Genomic DNA, 24,225 nt, shown 5'->3' with positions numbered 1-24,225 from the left:
GCTCTCTCTCCCTCTCTCTCTCTCCCCAGACTGAATGATGTTCCGACAGACACACAGCTCTCTCTCCCCCTCTCTCTCTCTGCCCAGGCTGAATGATGTTCAGACAGACACACAGCTCTCTCTCTCCCTCCCGCTCTCTCTCTCGCTACCCAGGCTGAATGATGTTCTGACAGACACACAGCTCTCTCTCCCTCCTTCCCTCCCCAGGCTAAATGATGTTAGGTGGGCCAGTTGAGAACAAGTTCTCATTTACAACTGCGACCTGGCCAAGATAAAGCAAAGCAGTGCGACAAAAGCAACACAGATTGTGATAGATTGTGATAGATATGACGATGTGCAGGTAGAAATACTGGTGTGCAAAAGAGCAGAAAAACAAAAACAAATATGGGAGGTAGGTAGCTGGTTGGACGGGCTTTTTACAGATGGGCTGTGTACAGCTGCAGCGATCGGTAAGCTGCTCTGACAGCTGACGCTTGAAGTCAGTGAGGGAGATATAAGTCTCCAACTTCAGCAATTTTTGCAATTCGTTCCAGTCATTGGCAGCAGAGAACTGGAAGGAGAGGCGGCCAAAGAAGGTGTTGGCTTTGGGGATGACCAGTGAGAAATACCTGCTGGAGCGCGTGCTACGGGTGGGTGCTGCTATGGTGACCAGTGAGCTGAGATAAGGCGGGGCTTTACCTAGCAAAGACTTATAGATGACCTGGAGCCAGTGGGAATATGAAGCGAGGGCCAGCCAACGAGAGCATACAAGTGGGTAGTATATGGGGCTTTGGTGACAAAACGGATGGCACTGTGATAAGACTGCATCCAGTTTGCTGAGTAGAGTGTTGGAAGCTATTTTGTAAATGACATCGCCGAAGTCGAGGATCGGTAGGATAGTCAGTTGTACGAGGGTATGTTTGGCAGCATGAGTGAAGGATGCTTTGTTTGCGAAATAGGAAGCCGATTCTAGATTTAACTTTGGATTGGAGATGTTTGATGTGATAATTAGTTACGCCACTATTTATTGACTTCAATAACTTTTTCTCTTGTCACATGAAAACATCATCGATTCAAATGAGTTAACGGTTTAAACTTTAGATTGGTTCAGTACCATATATACCTTTCTGTAAATTAGGCAATGACTGCATTTAGCTACAGTATAATATTATGTTTATAAGGCGATATATAAGTGGATAAGTTGCATCAAGTACAATCAAGTGTTAACCCAAATTATTGAAGTACAAATGCAGGCTGGGCAGAATAGTTTTACATCTAGACTGAGCTGTCTCATCCCCTCGCTGTTTTAGTGTAGTGTCAGTGCAGTGCTGTCTGTAGTGAATGGGAAGCCAACATCTGATTTCCATTAGTTGGAGGAAAATCCGTCAAGCTAAAGACATGTGTGAAGCTAGCCACAATAAGGATTAGCCACGGTCATGGAATTTGCAGATCGCCTTCTAAATAAAAGCTCTCCTTCGAAAGCGATTCAAACGGATACAAAAATAGTGGAATCATGCCACATTTGGACTAGATAGACACTAAACAACGTCGGGAATGTTGTTATATAAATTCAACAAAAGACAATTGGTTTCAGGAAGAAAAAAACAATTTGAAATCACTGTGAATGTATTAAGACTTTAGAATTGTATTGGGGGTCATCTGTTTTTTTTTTTCTCTGTACAGACATATAGATCTTGGGTCCATGAAATGGGATATCAGCCTCCTCAGTGCCAACCACAGATTACAACTGTGAAGGGTCTTCACAAGATCCATAGGCATGGATCAATACATAGTAAGGTGACTGGGGAGCTTGTGCTACGGTTAGATTTGTGAAAAGTCTTCACAGTTGTAGTCTGTGGTCGTCACGGTGTAGACATCCTATTTCATGGACATAAGGTCCACAGGGAAGGTGGTTTCGGGGCTCCCGAGTGGTGCAGCGGTCTAAGGCACTGCATCTCAGTGCTTGAGGCATCACTACATACACCGTGGTTCAAATCCAGGCTGTATAACATCCGGCTGTGATTGGGAGTCCCATAGGGCGGCGTACAATTGGCCCGGCATCGTCCGGGTATGACCGGGGTAGGCGGTCATTGTAAAGAAGTGTTTGTTCTTAACTGACTTGCCTAGTTAAATAAAGGTTACATTTAAAATATATACGTTTGCCCCCAACGCAATTCTAAAGTCTAATACATCCACAGTGCAATTTCACAGATTTCTGTTTGATAAGATTATTGTCTTTTGTTCAATTTATATAACAATATTCCGACATTGTTTAGCATTATGTAGTCCAAATATGGTATGATTCCGCTATTTGTATCCGATTGAATCACTTTCAAATACTTTTATTTTGAAGGCATCCCGAAAATACCACGACTGTGGCTAATCCTTATTGTCGCTAGCTTCACACAGGTAAACTAAAGCTCCTCCTCGCAAGACCTCTCACAAAGAATGTCCAAAATCTTCCATCAAAACTATTTGGAAAAAAGGAATGACTGACCTTGTTTCAAAACGATCTATTGTACTGTCTAATGGGACACGGAAATCTTGTATAAAGTAATCCCAAATCAACAAATGAAAATACATAATAAAACAAACTACAATTACTAACCTCCTGCAGTAAACTGGGCAGAGTAGACTATCCCACGCAGCGAAACATTTCTATAGCCAGACAAACCAAATCAAATGCTTTCTTACCCGATGGACCTTAGTTCCGTTGAAATCTAAGACAGCAACGTTGAGCCTGAACTAAACTTAGACAACTCCTTCACTATACGTCTGTTAAAACTAGGACTATTGTTGAGCCGCCCAGTCGTTGCGTTGTGAAATGAGCGAACTTATTTTGGAGCGGAGTCCAGCCCACTGCGCACTGTAACCCGAGCCAGGTGTTCCAGTGCACAGCTGGCGCAGGTGAGCCCTCCCCTGGCCGCGGTGTATCATGGGGTATGTAGGTTTTTACACATTGATCGATGTTATTCTCACAATGTTCGGGGAATTACATTGCAATGACAAGTACAGAGAAATGTAGCCCATTTATCATTTTAACGAAGACTTTTGTCTCGTATATTGTAGGACTTATTAGATAAAGATATAATAGTTTCAGGTGTGAGTAGTCTAGTATCGGCATGAATAAATCAATTCATGTTTCTGCAGTGGTGGAAAAAGTACCTAATTGTCATACTTGAGGAAAAGTAAAGATACCTTAATAGAAAATGACTCAAGTAAAAGTGACCCAGTAAAATACTACTTGAGTAAAAGTCTAAAAGTATTTGGTTTTAAACTAAAGTAAATGTAGAAGTTATTTCAAAGTCCCAATCTTAAACAAACCAGACAGCATCATTTTCTTGTTTTTATTAATTTACAGATAGCCAGGGGCGCGCTCCAACACTCAGACATCATTTACAAATGAAGCATGTGTTTAGTGAGTCCTCCAGATCAGAGGCAGTAGGGATGACCAGGGATGTTCTCTGTTTAGTGGGTCCTCCAGATCAGAGGCAGTAGGAATGACCAGGGATGTTCTCTGTTTAGTGAGTCCTCCAGATCAGAGGCAGTAGGGATGACCAGGGATGTTCTCTGTTTAGTGAGTCCTCCAGATCAGAGGCAGTAGGGATGACCAGGGATGTTCTCTGTTTAGCGAGTCCTCCAGATCAGAGGCAGTAGGGATGACCAGGGATGTTCTCTGTTTAGTGGGTCCTCCAGATCAGAGGCAGTAGGGATGACCAGGGATGTTCTCTGTTTAGTGGGTCCTCCAGATCAGAGGTAGTAGGGATGACCAGGAATGTTCTCTGTTTAGTGGGTCCTCCAGATCAGAGGTAGTAGGGATGACCAGGAATGTTCTCTGTTAAGTGGTCGGTGCACTCAGACCGACCCGTATGGTGGATGGAGTGGTCGGTGCACTCAGACTGACCCGTATGGTGGATGGAGTGGTCGGTGCACTCAGACTGACCCGTATGGTGGATGGAGTGGTCGGTGCACTCAGACTGACCCGTATGGTGGATGGAGTGGTCGGTGCACTCAGACTGACCCGTATGGTGGATGGAGTGGTCGGTGTACTCAGACCGACCCGTATGGAGGATGGAGTGGTCGGTGCACTCAGACTGACCCGTATGGTGGATGGAGTGGTCGGTGCACTCAGACTGACCCGTATGGTGGATGGAGTGGTCGGTGCACTCAGACTGACCCGTATGGTGGATGGAGTGGTCAGTGCACTCAGACTGACCCGTATGGAGGATGGAGTGGTCGGTGCACTCAGACCGACCCGTATGGTGGATGGAGTGGTCGGTGCACTCAGACTGACCCGTATGGTGGATGGAGTGGTCGGTGCACTCAGACTGACCCGTATGGTGGATGGAGTGGTCGGTGCACTCAGATCGACCCGTATGGAGGATGGAGTGGTCGGTGCACTCAGACCGACCCGTATGGTGGATGGAGTGGTCGGTGCACTCAGACTGACCCGTATGGCGGATGGAGTGGTCGGTGCACTGAGACCGACCCGTATGGTGGATGGAGTGGTCGGTGCACTCAGACTGACCCATATGGCGGATGGAGTGGTCGGTGCACTCAGACCGACCCGTATGGAGGATGGAGTGGTCGGTGCACTCAGACCGACCCGTATGGTGGATGGAGTGGTCGGTGCACTCAGACTGACCCGTATGGTGGATGGAGTGGTCGGTGCACTCAGACCGACCCGTATGGAGGATGGAGTGAGGAAGCCCATTCCATCCATTATTTTGTTCTTTGAAGAACAGTCTCTCCTTTCACACGTATGTTTGGGTTATGTGACATACCCTGTACACGCCTTCATGTCCAAACCCTTGCAGTGTGACACATTTGAAATACTTGAACATGAGTCAAGTGTACATAGACAGGAGGAGTATTGGACTAAAGCACCCTAATGTTACTCCGTTAGTCCAAGGACCTTACACGTTCTTTTTAAAGGGCAAATTGGCTCCGGAAGCCAAATCATTCAATCATTCAATCTAAACGTGAATCGATTCTCAATTGCAATACGGTTCTAGAAACATAAATCCCTCTACTACCATTTCCCATCAAAATAATTTCACAAATACAAAATAGACACTTACTGCTCACTGTTTTAACAGTTGCAGACGACCGTATTTTTCAGTGTTTGTCTTGTCTGTTTTCAGTAAATAAGCGCTGTAACGTTGAAAAAAATGGCAGTTTGGGAACCCTAACCCTATAAAAGGTGTGTATCAATTCAACTTTTTTCTCGCTGATATGAAAGATAAGGTTCTTATGGTTCCAAATCCAGACCACAACTCTTGAGCTCTTAAAAAAAAACGCCCCCGTACGTACCAGAAGACGCCTTTCGTCCAATGACTCTTATGTGTGACGTGAAAGGAACTGAAAGTCATGACCATTGGCTAGAGAATTATATGCCAGTTGAGACGAAATGCTGTGGTGGCGAACATGCGCCTCGATTCCTTCCCTGTTAGGGTGAAGGACACACAGGGGTGGCAAGATTAAGGCCTGTCCAGCGTGTCTCCTTCTCCGCAGGTGCTGGGAAGAGCGGAAGAAGGGAGTAACTTTGAAGAAACCACGATAGTTGGATTGACGACTCCAGTAAATGTTCATCCCCAACGGGATCCTGACATGTTGACACGTTGTATCGTTTCATTTCATTGGTTCTAAACGGCACGGAGCAGACAAAGAGGAAATCAGAGAAAACAGGCATCGTTGGCATCGTGCGTCTGAATTTTTTTTTTTGTGGGGGGGGGGGGGGGGGGGGGACTCAGGGATTTTACAGCAGAGGCATTACAAGGAATCCTATCAATTAATGTTTCGTCTGTATTTTTTTTTCTTCGGATGTTTGAGTGGATTATGTGGCAAAAGGCAAAAAAATATCGGACCCCTCCCTCAGTGGCCGGTCCAGTTCCAGGGCCACATTCATGGGCTCTAAGGCCATCTGTTGACTGGGGGATAAAATAAGAAATTGCCACAACAGCAGGTGACCAGCAGAGGGAGCCAAATGCATGGGAAATAAAAGTACTGGGAAATTAAACAAGAACCAACCTACAGGGAGACTGAGGAGGAGTGGTATGAACCGACCTACCGAGACGACGCCCCAACGGAAGAATAACTATGGGCATCAGTGCTAAAGGAACTAACATTGGACTAAGTGCTACTTAATACGTAATGCAATGTCACTCTGTGTTAAGATAGATTGCACTCCCGAACATCTTTCTCCAAACTGAGTGTCTAAAAGAGGTATAAAAGGAGGAGAGATCAGTGCCTAGGCATGATCCTCTACCCATATGATTTGGATATCATAGAGAATCATCAGACCAGGTAAATTACTTTTACTATACTCTGTTTGTATTGACTACTTTGATCTCAAGGCGCGAGCAAACTATAGACTGGTATATCTTAAAGAATTGTGTTGTATTACGCACCTCTATAAAAAGAATAAGTGAACAAGATTGTGCACGAGAGAAATTCGCCCATCCACAATGCGAGGTGTGGAGAACTCTTGATAGCAACAACGTTCCATCTTTGGTGCGTCAGTAACAATCGCAGTTCGGCAAGAATGAAAAAGCCCAGAAATAGTTAAAGCCTCGTAGTAGCCAAAGGTCGATAAGAAGGAATCAATATCTAAACAGTAGGCAGTAAAAACCATAGGAAATTCGGACTAAATAAGAAGATTATAGTATTATAAACAGCAGAAGGCTGCAAAAATATTACTACTCTTATAGAGACCAGGGGAAGGACCAGGGGAATAGAGCGTCAAGGTAAATATTACTACTCTTATAGAGACCAAGGGAAGGACCAGGGGAATAGAGCTTCAAGGTAAATATTACTACTCTTATAGAGACCAGGGGAAGGACCAGGGGAATAGAGCTTCAAGGTAAATATTACTACTCTTATAGAGACCAGGGGAAGGACCAGGGGAATAGAGCGTCAAGGTCAATATTACTACTCTTATAGAGACCAGGGGAAGGACCAGGGGAATAGAGCGTCAAGGTCAATATTACTACTCTTATAGAGACCAGGGGAAGGACCAGGGGAATAGAGCTTCAAGGTAAATATTACTACTCTTATAGAGACCAGGGGAAGGACCAGGGGAATAGAGCTTCAAGGTAAATATTACTACTCTTATAGAGACCAAGGGAAGGACCAGGGGAATAGAGCGTCAAGGTAAATATTACTACTCTTATAGAGACCAGGGGAATAGAGCTTCAAGGTAAATATTACTACTCTTATAGAGACCAAGGGAATAGAGCTTCAAGGTAAATATTACTACTCTTATAGAGACCAAGGGAATAGAGCTTCAAGGTAAATATTACTACTCTTATAGAGACCAAGGGAATAGAGCTTCAAGGTAAATATTACTACTCTTATAGAGACCAAGGGAATAGAGCTTCAAGGTAAATATTACTACTCTTATAGAGACCAAGGGAATAGAGCTTCAAGGTAAATATATGAGTGTTTGCTTTGTTTAAAGAGTCATAAAGAAGTGTGTTAAGCTTTTTACCTTTGCAAAATATTACGTGGCATAGCATAGCGCATTAAGGATTGATTGAGCATTATTGATGTATTAGGAAACTGTAGAACCATTGAATTGTAATAATGTATATAAGACAAAAACAGAGTGACTTAATAAAAGCTTGAAACTTTGACAACTAGGCCAGATTAACGAGCTGGAGAGCAAACGCCTCTGACACTCTCACTGAACAGAAAGTGACCCTGGTTATAGGTTAAAGGGATTGCACTAAAGAATATTTCACTGTGTGGACAATAATATATCTTTGGACAAGTCGATGCATATAACAATACTAGTTTCCCAGTGACTACTAGCTGACGAGCATAATAACTAACAGAAGATTAGTTATTAGCTATTGATATATAAGAGAAGAAGACAAGGTAAGGGAGTATAGGAAGAGTCTATAAACATAAGGTAATACAGTACTCATCTATCCAAGGCCCCATACTAGACCGGGAAAATAAGGGAGTGACAACGTGAACGAAGGAACAAACCCAACTCACGCGAAGGGCCATTACGAATACATAGAAGAGTTGGTAGGGCCGCACGGCAAGGCCCTTGTTACACCGCAGTGACAAAAGTCAGCACCGTGACACTTAAAAAGTTTTGGTTTATTTTCATTTTCTGTTTTGGAGTTCCCCTATCCAGTAGGGGGCGGCAATACACCGTTTCCGGTGTATCCAGCCCTTAAAGCACCACCAAAGAAGAGTTTCCTTGGCAGTTGCAGAGAGGTATTTGGGTGTGTGAGACTTGACATCAGAAGAATTACAGGGTGTGTCCCATCCTTTCAGAATTGTTTTGTTTTTTAAACTAGGAAAGTCAGTTAAGAAAAAAAAATCATATTTACAATGATGGCCTACAACAACCAAACAACGCTGTGCCAATTGTGGGCCACCCAATCATAGCCAGTTAGTGATAGAGCCTGGATTTGAACCAGGGTGTTTGTTGTGAAATCTCTAGCACTGAGATACAGTGCCTTAGACCACTGTGCCACTTGAGAGCCCAGTTAGGATTAGGGTTGGCCTGAGGTAGGACTTAATAGATTAAAATAGTGCAGTAGAGTCTTTTTTATTTTATTTTAGAATTTATTTTGTGAGTATTGTGTTAGGGTATTTGTTTTTATTTATTTTTTCAAGCAAAGTATAAAGGAGTTGTACTCCAGTCTAGTAGGTGGCGGTAATTCAACATTTATTGGATGCCAACCACCGTTAAACTTCAACGAAGAAGAAGAAGGAGTGTTTCCGTCAAGATGGCTGTCGGTGCCTTCCCCATCGCCAAGCTCCTCTACCTCGGTGTACGGCAGCTCAGCAAGCCCGTAGCCAACAGACTCAAGGCCGGGGCTCTCCGGAGCGAGTTCTTCAAGACATATGTTTGTCTTCCACCGGGACAGAGTAAGTCATTTAGTTTCATTGAAGCTACGGACTGAGTGGTTCTGTTAAACGGGAGGTTGGGGAGAGTCGAAGGACGGGAGGGTCATGTAATGGTTAACCAATAGAATTCACCTGTCACTGCCGCTAGGCCAATAGTTTACATGGGCATGATCGTGAAGAACGCCCATTTGTGACTTTTGGTGATTGAAATAGAAATGGTCCAATGATACAGTAGGTACGTCAGTCAGGAGGATTATCCAGCGAACCATGTAGCCAATTGGAGCGCGGTTAAAATTAATGAGTGCAGGACTCTTTCGTTTGTCATTGAGGTTGTCTGTAGGAAATGAAATGTTAAGTGTTTTTTTTTATTACGAATGAACTGTACATTTTCGTTTTACATTACATTGACCTCCAGCAGTAGTATTACACTATTAGCTATGTCACTATAGATTAAAAGATTCAGATCAATTTTGCATGGCTTCCTTTTTTGTCGGCCCCGCCTCCTCCTTCTGTCAGGGTTATTGGCAGTCGGCATCCAACGTTATAGTGCATTATCGCCACCTACTGTACTGGAGCGCCCCTGCCTCCCGCCTGTGTACTGGAGGAGGCCTAGCATTAACCAATATAAAGAAGGGTTCCTACAGATGCAGGAATGCCCTGAATTGCGGGTTGCAGTTGCACCCTGCTATTCTGGATGAGCCGTGTTTACAACCTCTGTTATTGTCTCTGTGAAGTTTGAGTTTACCTAGTGAACTCCTCTGTCACTGCATCACAGATAGAACAAGGAGCCAGATGTTTCACTGATTTTTGTATAAATCTGAAGCTTCCGGTTGGAATTTCCACTCCCCACCAAATATGGCGAGGAGAAGGAAGCCCAGTGGGAGAGTATGGCGTGAGATGGAACTGGGCTGACATTCTGCTGATTTTATTCACGTTGAAGAAAAGCCTGCTCTTAAATTTTTATTTTCTGTCACAAACAAAGTGCACTAAGTTTTGTAGACGTGACCTTTTGCCAAAAGTTTAAATGGCGTTGTTTACAAGGTGTGCAAGGGCGACTTGAGTTATTACACACGCGAACGACAGAGAAGTAAATGGATACATGCTAGAAAGCACCAATAGGATCTCATTAGGTTGTTATACACACTATGCTTCATTTACTCACATTGAAAACACAGATGTACTATCTTGGTTTAGCTATAAATATCTTTGGCGGCGTTGTGTTCTTACAACTGTATAGTTGATACATGGGCTGGCCAGACCATAATGCTGGGATACCAGCGACTGATCACCCGTTGTTGGCAGGGGGTAGTTAGCCTAAGAATGGACTCAAGGAGCTCAATGTTATTCCTTATAGTCCAAGGACCTTAGATGTTCTGTCTTAGAAGTGAATTGGCTCTCTGGCAGCCCAAACAGTCAAATGCTCCCATGTGAATCTATTCTCAATTGTGGTACGTTTCTAGACATAAAGCTCTCCTACTTTCATATCACGTTAGTTGCCGTCAACAGTCGTTTTCAGTAGCTGGGTTTCTATCCAAATGGCGACCAATTTATTTGTCTTCTTCTTGTGAATATTCTAAAATCTTCGTTAAGAAAATATGCCAATGGTCCCACCAGTGGTGTATTTGCACCAAACTGACTTGTTGCAGATAAAAAGCAGAGCGTGATGATGTAGTGCACACAAAATGTAGTTTTTCACTTAAGTTTTCATGTCCTGAATCCAAATCTCTAAAGTTCAGTGTTTCTCCACTTTAAACTCTACTGTTTTGTCGGGAAAAACTGTTGTGTTTAAATAGCAAATGTGCCTCCTCTGGTCTTGGCTTGTGGTCTCCAGCCCAACAGCTCACAGATACAGCACTGGTAGGCTAGTCTACATGACGATGATGATTATTATGGGTAAGAGAGGGCTGGTTCTATACAGGGCTGGCAGATACAGTACTGGTCGGCTAGTCTACATGACGATGATGATTATTATGGGTAAGAGAGGTTTGTTCTATACAGGGCTGGTTCTATACAGGGCTGGTTCTATACAGGGCTGGTTCTATACAGGGCTGGCAGATACAGTACTGGTAGGCTAGTCTACATGACGATGATGATTATTATGGGTAAGAGAGGGCTGGTTCTATACAGGGCTGGCAGATACAGTACTGGTCGGCTAGTCTACATAACGATGATGATTATTATGGGTAAGAGAGGGAATATTTGTATTTGTCAAACGGCAGACGAGCATCGATCTTCGTGTCACCAGAATCAGACACTTGATATTTATTGGAATGGAGCATCATCATCACCATACACTGTCATCATCATAATCACCATACACTGTCATCATCATCATCATCACCATACACTGTCATCATCATCACCATACACTGTCATCATCATCACCATACACTGTCATCACCATACACTGTCATCACCATACACTGTCATCATCATCATCACCACACACGGTCATCATCATCATCACCATACACTGTCATCACCATACACTGTCATCATCACACACTGTCATCATCATTACCACCATACACTGTCATCATCACCATACACTGTCATCATCACCATACACTGTTATCGTCACCATAAACTGTCATCGTCACCATACACTGTCATCATCATTACCACCATACACTGTCATCATCATACACTATTATCATTACCACCATACACTGTCATCGTCACCATACACTGTCATCACCATACACTGTCATCACCATACACTGTCATCATCATTACCACCATACACTGTCATCGTCACCATACACTGTCATCGTCACCATACACTGTCATCGTCACCATACACTGTCATCGTCACCATACACTGTCGTCACCATACACTGTCATCATCATACACTGTCATCATCATACACTGTCATGGTCACCGTACACTGTCATGGTCACCGTACACTGTCATCATCATACACTGTCATCACCATACACTGTCATAGTCACCATACACTGTCATCGTCACCATACACTGTCATCGTCACCATACACTGTCGTCACCATACACTGTCATCATCATACACTGTCATCATCATACACTGTCATGGTCACCATACACTGCCATCGTCACCATACACTGTCATCACCATACACTGTCATCACCATACACTGTCATCATCATTACCACCATACACTGTCATCGTCACCATACACTGTCATCGTCACCATACACTGTCATCGTCACCATACACTGTCATCGTCACCATACACTGTCATCACCATACACTGTCATAGTCACCATACACTGCCATAGTCACCATACACTGTCATCATCATACACTGTCATCACCATACACTGTCATAGTCACCATACACTGTTGTCACCATACTGTCATCATCATCATCACCATACACTGTCATCATCACCATACACTGTCATCACCATACACTGTCATAGTCACATACACTGTCGTCACCATACTGTCATCATCATCATCACCATACACTGTCATCATCATCACCATACACTGTCATCACCATACACTGTCATAGTCACCATACACTGTCGTCACCATACACTGTCATCATCACCGTACACTGTCATCGTCACCGTACACTGTCATCACCATACACGGTCATCGTCATCACCATACACTGTCATCACCATACACTGTCTCATCATCATCACCATACACTGTCATCGTCATCGCCACCATACACTGTCATCGTCATCGCCACCATACACTGTCATCGTCATCGCCACCATACACTGTCATCGCCACCATACACTGTCATCGCCACCATACACTGTCATCGTCATCGCCACCATACACTGTCATCGCCACCATACACTGTCATCGCCACCATACACTGTCATCGTCATCGCCACCATACACTGTCATCGCCACCATACACTGTCATCGTCATCGCCACCATACACTGTCATGTACTCCATATTTACTTCAGGGTGGTGGTGGGTGGACTCCATATTTACTTCAGGGTGGTGGTGGGTGGACTCCATATTTACTTCAGGGTGGTGGTGGTGGTGGTTGGACTCCATATTTACTTCAGGGTGGTGGTGGTGGTTGGACTCCATATTTACTTCAGGGTGGTGGTGGTGGTGGGTGGACTCCATATTTACTTCAGGGTGGTGGTGGTGGTTGGACTCCATATTTACTTCAGGGTGGTGGTGGTGGTTGGACTCCATATTTACTTCAGGGTGGTGGTGGTGGTGGTTGGACTCCATATTTACTTCAGGGTGGTGGTGGTGGGTGGACTCCATATTTACTTCAGGGTGGTGGTGGTGGTGGTGGTGGGTGGACTCCATATTTACTTCAGGGTGGTGGTGGTTGGACTCCATATTTACTTCAGGGTGGTGGTGGTGGTGGGTGGACTCCATATTTACTTCAGGGTGGTGGTGGTTGGACTCCATATTTACTTCAGGGTGGTGGTGGTGGTTGGACTCCATATTTACTTCAGGGTGGTGGTGGTGGTGGTTGGACTCCATATTTACTTTTACTGACACAAAAAGGCCCGTTGGTGCGTCCACATGTAGACGCCAGCGTGTCACACAGTGCTGCCAAAACAAAGATCTACACCTACGCAGGAGGCATTTCTCACGCGATACAAAACATGGGATTTACTATCTTTTAAAAAAATGTAAAAAAACTTTTCTTCCCCTGTGTGTCGCTGGGCTTGAACCTGGCTTATGGTCTTACCACCTGTTGTATAAAATAGTAATGGCACCGGTTCTCTCTTCCCTCCCGCTCTAGTTTACCACTGGGTGGAGATGAGGACCAAGATGAGGATCATGGGTTTTCGGGGTTCCACCATCAAGCCCCTGAACGAAGAGGCGGCAGCAGAGCTGGGTGCAGAGCTGCTGGGGGAGGCCATCATCTTCATCGTCGGAGGGGGGTGTATGATCCTAGAGTACAGTAGACAGGCGGCTAACTCTAAGAGGAAGGAAGAAGAGCTGAGTCACACCATTGGCAGTCTGCAGACACAGATAGGAGAGCTGACCTTGAACACAGAGACACTGGATGCCAGGCTAAGGGAGGTCAACAGGCTGCTGCTCTCCTTACCACCTCCTGTTACCATGCAAGTTCCTGTTTCGGATCCTGCTACCACTCTGGCTTCCTCTTCTGTGGATCCCAGTCAAAAGTGACGCCTGTGTAATTTCTGAATTAGCCTGGTGGTCGTCAGATCGGTTTGCCTTTAGCCAAGTTCTCGCTCATGTCATACCTAACCTTTTCATATCTTTCTCTCTCTCAATGTAGTGTTGTCAGACGAGAATAAAGGACTCTATACACACACACACACACACTCTGCAAACGGAGCGACGGAGATCCGATCCCTGCTTACTTTTGTGCGGCTGAATTTATGGAGTGGACCGTGTGTGTGTGTGTGTGTGTGTGTGTGTGTGGAGTCCTTTCCGTCTAGGTTATGATGCCACACGAGTCAGCTGTTGGCTAAAACAGACAGATCTCTGTCCGCCAGGTTATGTCTGTTATTAAAAGGACTGTGACACTTAACCGTATGCTTCCCAGATGAAACAGTCTGTGCATATATTATGTTTGCTTTGGTCTTTGGCAGGGGTGGGTTTTTTTCGGCTGTTCATTTATTTTTTCTTCTTGAGGCAAAAGTCTATGTTCAGTACTCCCTAGTAGGAACTATTGACCATATTCTTCAATGAAGTGTTTGTCATTCAAGTAGCCTCTGCTGAGATGTTTTCAGGAGAAATGGAAAGAGGGCGGGCATTAACAAAGCAATACCATCTTAACTCCGCCTCCGCATTTACCGGATTGGTTGAACAGTGCAGAAGAGAACCTCCCACCGACAGTTTTCTATTCTCCTGGTCAAGACTAGCTTTCATGCACATGTTTTCAATTGAGAAATACAGAACCAAACATCTGTTAGATGGGGAAATTGAGCAACTTAAGACTTCCTCTGGGGGAAAAAATGTCAACATTTTATTACAGATTTCTTGATTTCTGTCTGGTTAATTTGATCTGTTTTGAGGGAAGTGTTACTGGGTATGTTGCTACGGTGGCTCAAAAGGGACAAACCACAGTGTAGAGCCACTTTTTTCCCCCCCTAATTTTTCAAGTGATGTTCATTAAGGCGAGCAGATGTTTGCTGAGTTCTGCTAGATGCAAACCGACCCTCTATGCAGATGCCTTTATCAGTTAAGTGGAGAGAAGTGCAACCACAACACAGTACTGTCTGTCTGCTGCTATATATATATATATATATATATATATAAAGGATTTCCTGTAGAGCTGGGTGTGAGTGGACCTGATTCTAATTACTGGGGGGTTTTGCTGTGTGTCAGGGGCTGCTGCTGGAGCAATGACTTGCTGTCATATAGTGTATTCATTTTTTTGGGGGGGGGGGGGGGGGGGGGGGGTTTAATGCTTTATTTAACACTGAACACATTTTTTTGTGGGGGGGGGGGTTCAATGCTTTAACACATTTTTTTTTATAAACACAACATGTAAAGTGTTGACCCCATGTTTCATGAGCTGAAATTAAAAAAAATCCCCCAAATTTTTACACACACACACAGCTTATTCCTCTAAAATGTTGTGCGTGAATTCGTTTACATTCCTGTTAGTGAGCGTTTTCTCGTTTGCCAAGATTAATCCATCCACCTGAAAGGTGTGGCATATCAAGAAGCTGATTAAACCGCATGATCGTTACACCGGTGCACCTTGTGCTGGGGGACGTTAAAAGGCCACTTTTTAAAATGTGCTGTTTTGTCACAAAACACAATGCCGCAGATTTTTATTTATTAATTTTACCAGGCAAGTCAGTTAAGAACATATTGTTATTTTCAATGACAGCCTAGGAACAGTGGGTTAATTGCCTGTTCAGGGGCAGAATGACAGATTTGTACCTTGTCAGCTCGGGGATTCGAACTTGCAACCTTTCGGTTACGAGTCCAACACTCTAACCACTAGGCTACCCTGATTTCTGAGGGAGTGTGAAATTGGCATGCTGACTGCAGGAATGTCCACCGGAGCGGTTGCCAGACAATTGAATGTTAATTTATCTAGCCCAGGTCATATGATTTATCTACCATAAACTGTCTCCAATATATTTTTGAGGTTATTTGTCAGTACGTCCAACCGGCCCCACAACCACAGACCACGTATAACCACACCAGCCCAGGACCTCCACATCAGGCTTCTTCACCTGCGGGATCGTCTGAGGTGGGGTGCTGAGGAGTATTTCTTTTTTTTTGGCCCTTTTGTGGGGCAAAACTCATTCTGATTAGCTGGGCCCGCCTCCGGGCCCGCCTCCCCAGTGGGCCCGCCTCCCCAGTCATGTTAAATCCAGAGATTAGGGCCTAATGAGTTTATTTCAATTGACTGATTTCTTTATATTAACTGTAACTCAGTAAAATCTTTGAAATTGTTGCATGTTGCGTTTTAATATTTTTGTTCAGTTTTATTATTTATATATATATAAATAAACACTACGACAGCCCAACTCCAGTCCCCATGTCCTGGACAAGGGAACTGTTTCAACACACCACATTTCAGTGTCTGGTTGAAACGAAGCACCTATATTAAACAGTGATTGGTTTGGCTTGGTGATAGAGTGACTGCATGGGGATCTATTATGCTTAGACGAGGAGGAGACCATGTGACATAACCAGGAAACACTGTCATATAGGGCCAGTGTTTCCTGGTCCCTCCTCCAGTCCCCCCAAAAGCCCAACTCCAGTCCTCCAGTACCCCCAAAAGCCCAACTCCAGTCCTCCAGTCCCCCCAAAAGCCCAACTCCAGTCCCCCCAAAAGCCCAACTCCAGTCCCCCCAAAAGCCCAACTCCAGTCCTCCAGTCTGCCCAAAAGCCCAACTCCAGTCCTCCAGTCCCCCCAAAAGCACAACTCCAGTCCTCCAGTCCCCCCAAAAGCCCAACTCCAGTCCTCCAGTACCCCCAACAGCCCAACTCCAGTCCTCCAGTACCCCCAAAAGCCCAACTCCAGTCCTCCAGTACCCCCAACAGCCCAACTCCAGTCCTCCAGTACCCCCAACAGCCCAACTCCAGTCCTCCAGTACCCCCAACAGCCCAACTCCAGTCCTCCAGTACCCCCAACAGCCCAACTCCAGTCCTCCAGTACCCCCAACAGCCCAACTCCAGTCCCCCCAAAAGCCCAACTCCAGTACCCCTAACAGCCCAACTCCAGTCCCCCCAATAGCCCAACTCCAGTCCCCCCAACAGCCCAACTCCAGTCCTCCAGTACCCCCAACAGCCCAACTCCAGTCCCCCAGTACCCCCAACAGCCCAACTCCAGTCCTCCAGTACCCCCAACAGCCCAACTCCAGTCCTCCAGTACCCCCAACAGCCCAACTCCAGTCCTCCAGTACCCCCAACAGCCCAACTCCAGTCCTCCAGTACCCCCAACAGCCCAACTCCAGTCCTCCAGTACCCCCAACAGCCCAACTCCAGTCCTCCAGTACCCCCAACAGCCCAACTCCAGTCCCCCCAAAAGCCCAACTCCAGTCCTCCAGTCCCCCCAAAAGCCCAACTCCAGTCCTCCAGTCTGCCCAAAAGCCCAACTCCAGTCCTCCAGTCCCCCCAAAAGCACAACTCCAGTCCTCCAGTACCCCCAACAGCCCAACTCCAGTCCTCCAGTACCCCCAACAGCCCAACTCCAGTCCTCCAGTACCCCCAACAGCCCAACTCCAGTCCTCCAGTACCCCCAACAGCCCAACTCCAGTCCTCCAGTACCCCCAACAGCCCAACTCCAGTCCTCCAGTACCCCCAACAGCCCAACTCCAGTCCTCCAGTACCCCCAACAGCCCAACTCCAGTCCTCCAGTACCCCAACAGCCCAACTCCAGTCTTCCAGTACCCCCAACAGCCCAACTCCAGTCCTCCGGTACCCCCACTCATTTTTTGTTGTTGGCCCAGATGACAAATTCTTCTGATTCAACTAATTGTGGATGAAGTGGAATCGGGTGTGCTTGTTTGGGGCTACAACAACAATGTGTTCTGTGGTAGGACTGGAGGAAACGCTGCCGAATTTGTTCTTAACTGACTTGCCTGGTTAAATAAAGGTAAAAAAAAAAAAAAAAAAAATATGGGGTGGAAAAACTACTCAAATATCATTCTGTAGTAAAAGTGAAGATATTTTAATAGAAAATTACTACTTGAGTAAAAGTATTTGGTTTTAAATATACTTAAGTATCAAAAGTATGAATAATTAAAAATTCCTTATATTAAGAAAACCAGATGGCACAATTTTCTTGTTTTTTGTTTTCGCATAGCAAGGGTCACATTCCAACACTCAGACATGATTTAAAAACAACGCAGTTGTGTTTAGTGAGTCCTCCAGATCAGAGGCAGTAGGGATGACCAGGGATGTTCTCTGTTTAGTGAGTCTGTCAGATCAGAGGCAGTAGGGATGACCAGGGATGTTCTCTGTTTAGTGTGTCCACCAGATCAGAGGCAGTAAGGATAACCAGGAATGTTCTCTGTTTAGTGAGTCCACCAGATCAGAGCCAGTAGAGGACCAGGGATGTTCTCTATTTAGTGAGTCCTCCAGATCAGAGGCAGTAAGGATAACCAGGAATGTTCTCTGTTTAGTGAGTCTGTCAGATCAGAGGCAGTAGGGATGACCAGGGATGTTCTCTATTTAGTGAGTCCTCCAGATCAGAGGCAGTAGAGATGACCAGGGATGTTCGCTTGATAAGTATGTGACTTGGACCATTTTCTGTCCTGCTAAGCATTCAAAATGTACTTTTGGGTGTCAGGGAAAATGTAGTGGAGTAAAAATTACATAATTTTCATTAGGAATGTAGTGGAGTAAAAAGTCAAATATATAAATGATAAAAGTACAGATACCCCCCCCCCCCCCCCCCCCCCACTGATGGGTGCTTGGACCCAGGTAGGGAGGGTGTTTTATAACTCCTTGCACGACAGTATGACACAGGGAAACTAACTGGCAATAATATTTGCTGAAAATAATATTTGCTGACTTGAAAAATTTAAATTTGTACATTTAACTACATCAATTGTTGCCCACCTTATTTTACTATGGTTCTGACTTAGCTAAAATGCTCTCCTAGCCTGCTATGAAAAGTCACTTCCTGGTTGTGGCTGTACTCCATCTTGTCCCAAGGTTTTCCCAAACTCATTTTTTGTTGTTGCCATAGATCTACACAGCTGATTCAAATAATCAACAAATCATCAAGCTTTGATCATTTGAATCAACTGTGTCGTGTTAGGGGGCAAAAACTCAAATGTGCACACATTGGGGTCCCGAGGACCTTGGGAAACGCTGATCTAGTCACAACTCTGTATCATTGTCTTGACTCACTGTGTGAATTCCTTCCCTAGTTGGTGATGTACTGTGACATGTGTAAAAAAATATATATAAAAAAATTGCTGTATATGAATGAGTATAAAATAAAGTGAAATGTTCTAATCATTTGTTCTTTGCAGTTTGTTGTTATAAAACCGTACAATATTGCTTAGATTGACAAATGTATTCAAGGCCTAAAATGGTGGGTATGTTCAACGATTGGCCAGAAGGTGGCGGTAGTGCGTGTGTTGTTGATGACATCCGCTATCTGCAGTGTTGCCATGTTCGCGGTTTCCGGCTAAATTTGGCTACTTTGAAAACGATATCTCGGGTGGAAATGTACTGGTTGCGGGGTTTTTCTAACAGTTGTGGGTAGGCTATTTAGATTGTCATTATGGAGACATATATTTCAAACACGTTTTCCGTAAAACATATAAATTACGCTAGAACTGACGCACATCAATAAATAATGGGGACAAAGCACTGGAAAACGAATTTGGGCGCACTAGAGCCCCATAACATAAATTCGTTAGGAGGTGGTTTAAACTACATTCTAATGTTGACTTTGCTTAAAGAAAACGGTATCAAGCGATATGTTTTATGCATGCTCAGCTCTTAGGTCTGGGGGGGGGGGCTGCCCGAGTGGACATTTAACATAGAAGTTATGGAACTCCCTCACGTGGTTCGTTTTATGGGGGAAAGTCCTCAATTAAACGGATATTAAATGTGGAGAATGATCCATTTGCCTCCGTTGGCCATCAAGTAGCCTATTAGTATATATACCATGGTAGGCTGCCATGTGATACAATAAATATGTTGAAATGACGGAGTCATTGCAAATCAATGTGCCACCTTGTGTAGTCTACCTGGAGCTGTCGAACTTATTTAATAAATATGCTATAATTTAGCCTTATGTTAGTATGCAATTATTAATGGACATGTTTCGTTAATTCATTTTAAGTTATTTAAGCTCTATCGCAATTGCTGATCATTTAGAACGCATTAGATTGACGGTGACAGTCAGATCAGGCTACAGGGGAAACAAATTCAAAACAATAAACACTGCCTGTTGTTGACAAGCATATTCAGTATATATACATATTATTAATATTTCATTCAATGATTGAAATTATGACCCCATCCTCAGTAGCCTATTCAAGCAGTCTATTGGGGAAACAACAATTTCTTACCTCAAAATCCCCCTCGCTATTCATGTTGAATACATTTGTCTGTTTGAACTAAGTGAGCTGCTAAATCGTTCTGTTTATATCTTGACTACATCTTGTCTAGTCTACCTGTAGTCTATCTGAAATGATATGTAGGCCAATCAGGGACTATAGGCTACCTTCCTTTATCCAAGTAAAATTGAATTACAATCATAAACCCAGATTTGAGTCTGCAGCCTATTGAAATGACAAGTCAATCACGCAAATGGACCATTTATAACGGTTTGCAGTCTTAACATCTGGCATAAAATAACAGCACAATTGCCGGAATTTAGCCTAGCGTGAGTTTAGTCATGTTCGTCCAAGTGGTTCTTGCTCAGAGATTTTGTGATCCTCTGTCCAACTTTCATCACTCAATCTCCCCAGTCGGATTTGAACAGATTGTTGATAAACCTGAATCGAGCCCTAAATGCAGATTGGGTGAAATCCCTGGTATATCAGTTCATATTAGTTGTTTTTTGTTTCACCTTTATTTAACTAGGCAAGTCAGTTAAGAACAAATTCTTATTTACAATGACGGCCTAGGAACAGTGGGTTAACTGGTCTAGGAACAGTGGGTTAACTGGTCTAGGAACAGTGGGTTAACTGGCCTAGGAACAGTGGGTTAACTGGTCTAGGAACAGTGGGTTAACTGGCCTAGGAACAGTGGGTTAACTGGCCTAGGAACAGTGGGTTAACTGGTCTAGGAACAGTGGGTTAACTGGTCTAGGAACAGTGGGTTAACTGGCCTAGGAACAGTGGGTTAACTGGTCTAGGAACAGTGGGGTTAACTGGTCTAGGAACAGTGGGGTTAACTGGTCTAGGAACAGTGGGGTTAACTGGTCTAGGAACAGTGGGTTAACTGGTCTAGGAACAGTGGGTTAACTGGTCTAGGAACAGTGGGTTAACTGGTCTAGGAACAGTGGGTTAACTGGTCTAGGAACAGTGGGGTTAACTGGTCTAGGAACAGTGGGTTAACTGGTCTAGGAACAGTGGGGTTAACTGGTCTAGGAACAGTGGGGTTAACTGGTCTAGGAACAGTGGGTTATGACGGCGTACCAAAAGGCATCCTGCGGGGACGGGGGGGCTGGGATTAAACAATAAAATAAATAAATACAATATATAAATAAATATAAATATAAATAAAGGACAAAACACACATCACAACACTACATAAAGAGAGGACTAAGACAACAACATAGCAAGGCAGCAACACATTACAACACAGCATGGTAGCAACACAACATAACAGCAACATGGTAGCAACAACATGGTACCAGCACAAAACATGGTACAAACATTATTGGGCCCAGACAACAGCACAAAAGGTAGAGACAACAATACATCACACAAAGCATATACCATGGGTATGACAACAAAATAATACGTTTTACTGTTCTAATTAGGTTGGTAACCATTTTATAATAGCAACAAGGCACCCTGGGGATGTGTGGTATATGGCCAATATACCATTGTTAACGAATGTAACCAGGCACACCATGTCGCGTCATGCTTAAGAACAGCCCTTAGCCGTGGTATATTGGCCATATATAATTTTGTTTCTAATGTCGTGGTATATTGGCCATATACCACACCTCCTTGTGCCTTATTGCTTAATCATAGCAGTTTGACGAGTTAAATCGACATCCATTGATGAAAAACGATCTGTCAAGTTTAATAAGGACATGATATTTTCTCTTCCGGCATATTCAAATGCCTTTATTATGTCATGTCATAGCTCAACAATAATTATTATCTTGAGGAAACACTCATTTTGTTTCTAATGTCGATGCAACGATAACATTATGGAAAAGTGATTTTATTGTATAAATATGGCAACTCTTCGCTTGCTAAAAAACAACAACATTTGTGCCAGTTTCCAGGCCTTTGGTGCGGGTTTTGTGTTGCCATTGTGTTAGAAATTTGTGTTAGACCTGGCAACCTGCTTATCATAAATCCCATTCGAACAAGCGCCCGTCTGTATTTATAGGCCATTTTGAAGCAGGGGCATCGAGCAAAGGTACAAAACGAATGTTTTTTTAAATATATATATAAATATATTTGCTATTTCGCTCTATTTCATATTTGTATGTGCATATTTGTGTTTGCACGACGATGTATTTGTAACTTTAGCGGAACACTCCTCCTGCGCAGTGAAGCGTTTTCTCCACCTTGCACAACCAACTGTTATGCAGCTAGCGTTAGCATTAAGGCTAGCGGTCCTGTAGCTACATTTAGCAACTTTAATGTTATTCAGATAAGGTAAAATGACTGCTATCGATGGATTATCGAGGCAGACTTTCAGTTTATATTTGCGCTTGGGGTTGCATCTTTGGCCATCATAATCATTTAATAAGCAGTGTTTTACAGTGCATCATCCACCTAGCCAGTTGGCTAACAACAGTGCATGGTGCTATTATTGAAGTTGGCGCCAGTTTCATAGTGGACATAGCTAAACAGTGCTATACAGAATTCAACTCCAGGGTGCATTCTGTGCAATGACTTTTATTCATTGAGTTTTGTTTGTTATCTATGCAGAAATCTTTAGTAGTTGCATAGATCTCCATGCACCATGAGGAGTGCTGAGGTGAAGAAACTGAAAGTGAACGAGCTGAAAGAGGAGCTGCGTCGGCGATCCCTGGACACCAAGGGGCTGAAGGCGGACCTGGTGGAGCGGCTCAATGCGGCTCTGGAAGCGGAAGCTGCGGAGCCGGGTGGAGCTGCAAGGGGGACACCGGAGCACGAGCCGGAGGAGGAGCAGCGGGGAGATGGAGAGGAGGGATTTGGGGATGAAGGATTCCCGAACAAAGGTAGAACTAGACAGACTTCCTATCTGTGCACATGGAATGTCAAGCAGGGAACATTTCCTTTGACATGTTTCTGGGGGGGGGGGGGGGGGGGTTAAAGGTCTTCGCCACATTGACCGATTTCCGTCATAAGGATTCTGGAGAGGTCGTTTCTGAGATCAGTTTAGATCCGCAGTAAAATCTCTGTGCGCTGAACGCGGACAGCGGTGTGTAGACTACTGTAGCTGCTGGCAAAGTCATTCAAAGCCTTCGCTCAGGATGTAACTTTCAAGCAGTTTTGCTATGTTGTTATTAAAACAAAATCAGACAGTAGTTGACCTATTTACCTAGTCGGCTGTTGATGTGTGAGGGGGGATCTATGATAAATAAAGTAATTATTTATATATTCATATTTATAATAAAATTATAATTATTAAGAGCAGATGGACAAACCCCATCCTTTCAGCCTATGTACATTTTATAGACCATTCTGCTTCATCAGTTGGGCTACAGGTGATAATGCTTATTATGGCTAAAAGCACCAATGCATGATCCAATATGTTAAAAGATTCATATAATTTTTAACTATATGTTATGGGACCCATTTCTGGAAGTGGAAAATATATTTTAGAGTGTTTCAGCATGATTTTATTTTCATACATTTTGAAGTAGAATTACCCTTTAAAAAAGTCACCAGGATGGAGCTTCTCAGTCCTCCTACATAAATATTATCCCGGGGACCCCGGAGCCCCTAAGCAAGAGGACTGGAATTGGTCAAACTCGCAGTTTCCCAAAAGGCATAATGGTCATGACTTTGTTACATTAAAGGGGAGGTTAACATAGCCCCTGACAATAAGATCTGAGATCAACATACGATTCAGTCATGGAATTTCGTTATGCTTTAACCTCTGGGTACTGTATATTGTTGAGTACATGATAACAGTGCACGATGACAGTACACGATGACAGTGAATGATAACAGTGCACGATGACAGTACATGATGATAGTGAATGATAACAGTGAATGATGACAGTGAATTATGACAGTGAATTATGACAGTGCATGATGACAGTGCATGATAACAGTGAATGATGACAGTGCATGATAACAGTGAATGATGACAGTGCA

At 44.0% G+C, this 24,225-nt stretch overlaps 3 protein-coding genes across 9 annotated transcripts in view; 2 read left to right on the top strand and 1 right to left on the bottom strand.

The window, feature by feature from the left end:
• The window catches only part of ppp1r13l (protein phosphatase 1, regulatory subunit 13 like), a 62,866-nt gene extending 60,022 nt beyond the window's left edge, over positions 1 to 2,844 (bottom strand). Inside the window, exon 1 of one of the 3 annotated variants that reach the window (XM_036961980.1) lies at positions 2,674 to 2,844. The gene's annotated coding sequence lies outside the window, so the exon portion shown is untranslated. Of the gene's footprint in view, positions 1 to 2,587 lie in introns of all 3 variants that reach the window. The other 2 variants (XM_036961981.1, XM_036961984.1) reach the window with 2 other exon arrangements.
• A 5,298-nt stretch (positions 2,845 to 8,142) lies between these two features.
• opa3 (outer mitochondrial membrane lipid metabolism regulator OPA3) lies at positions 8,143 to 15,065 on the top strand. Its single transcript, XM_021581646.2, has 2 exons — positions 8,143 to 8,868; positions 13,566 to 15,065. Exons 1-2 carry the CDS (start codon positions 8,673 to 8,675, stop codon positions 13,955 to 13,957), a joined length of 588 nt encoding a protein of 195 aa, XP_021437321.2. The 5' UTR covers positions 8,143 to 8,672; the 3' UTR covers positions 13,958 to 15,065.
• A 7,139-nt stretch (positions 15,066 to 22,204) lies between these two features.
• Positions 22,205 to 24,225, top strand: part of hnrnpul1 (heterogeneous nuclear ribonucleoprotein U-like 1) — a 39,358-nt gene continuing 37,337 nt past the window's right edge. For 3 of the 5 annotated variants that reach the window (XM_036962170.1, XM_036962169.1, XM_036962165.1), the window contains exons 1-2: positions 22,205 to 22,330; positions 22,849 to 23,120. In XM_036962170.1, the coding sequence (XP_036818065.1) occupies positions 22,883 to 23,120 (238 nt within the window). In that variant the 5' untranslated portion in view covers positions 22,205 to 22,330; positions 22,849 to 22,882. The other 2 variants (XM_036962168.1, XM_036962166.1) reach the window with 2 other exon arrangements.

The sequence above is a fragment of the Oncorhynchus mykiss genome, chromosome 24 (assembly GCF_013265735.2).
Source record: "Oncorhynchus mykiss isolate Arlee chromosome 24, USDA_OmykA_1.1, whole genome shotgun sequence".
Lineage (NCBI taxonomy): Eukaryota > Metazoa > Chordata > Actinopteri > Salmoniformes > Salmonidae > Oncorhynchus > Oncorhynchus mykiss.
The sequence above is the reverse complement of the archived record's forward strand: the minus strand, read 5'-3'. Positions and strand labels throughout refer to the sequence as shown.

Excerpts from the sequence above, each read along its gene's own strand:
- opa3 (XM_021581646.2), top strand. The coding sequence starts at position 8,673 with ATGCCAACCACCGTTAAACTTCAACGAAGAAGAAGAAGGAGTGTTTCC. Across the intron at positions 8,869-13,565 it reads TTGTCTTCCACCGGGACAGA|TTTACCACTGGGTGGAGATG; the intron begins GTAAGTCATTTA and ends CTCCCGCTCTAG.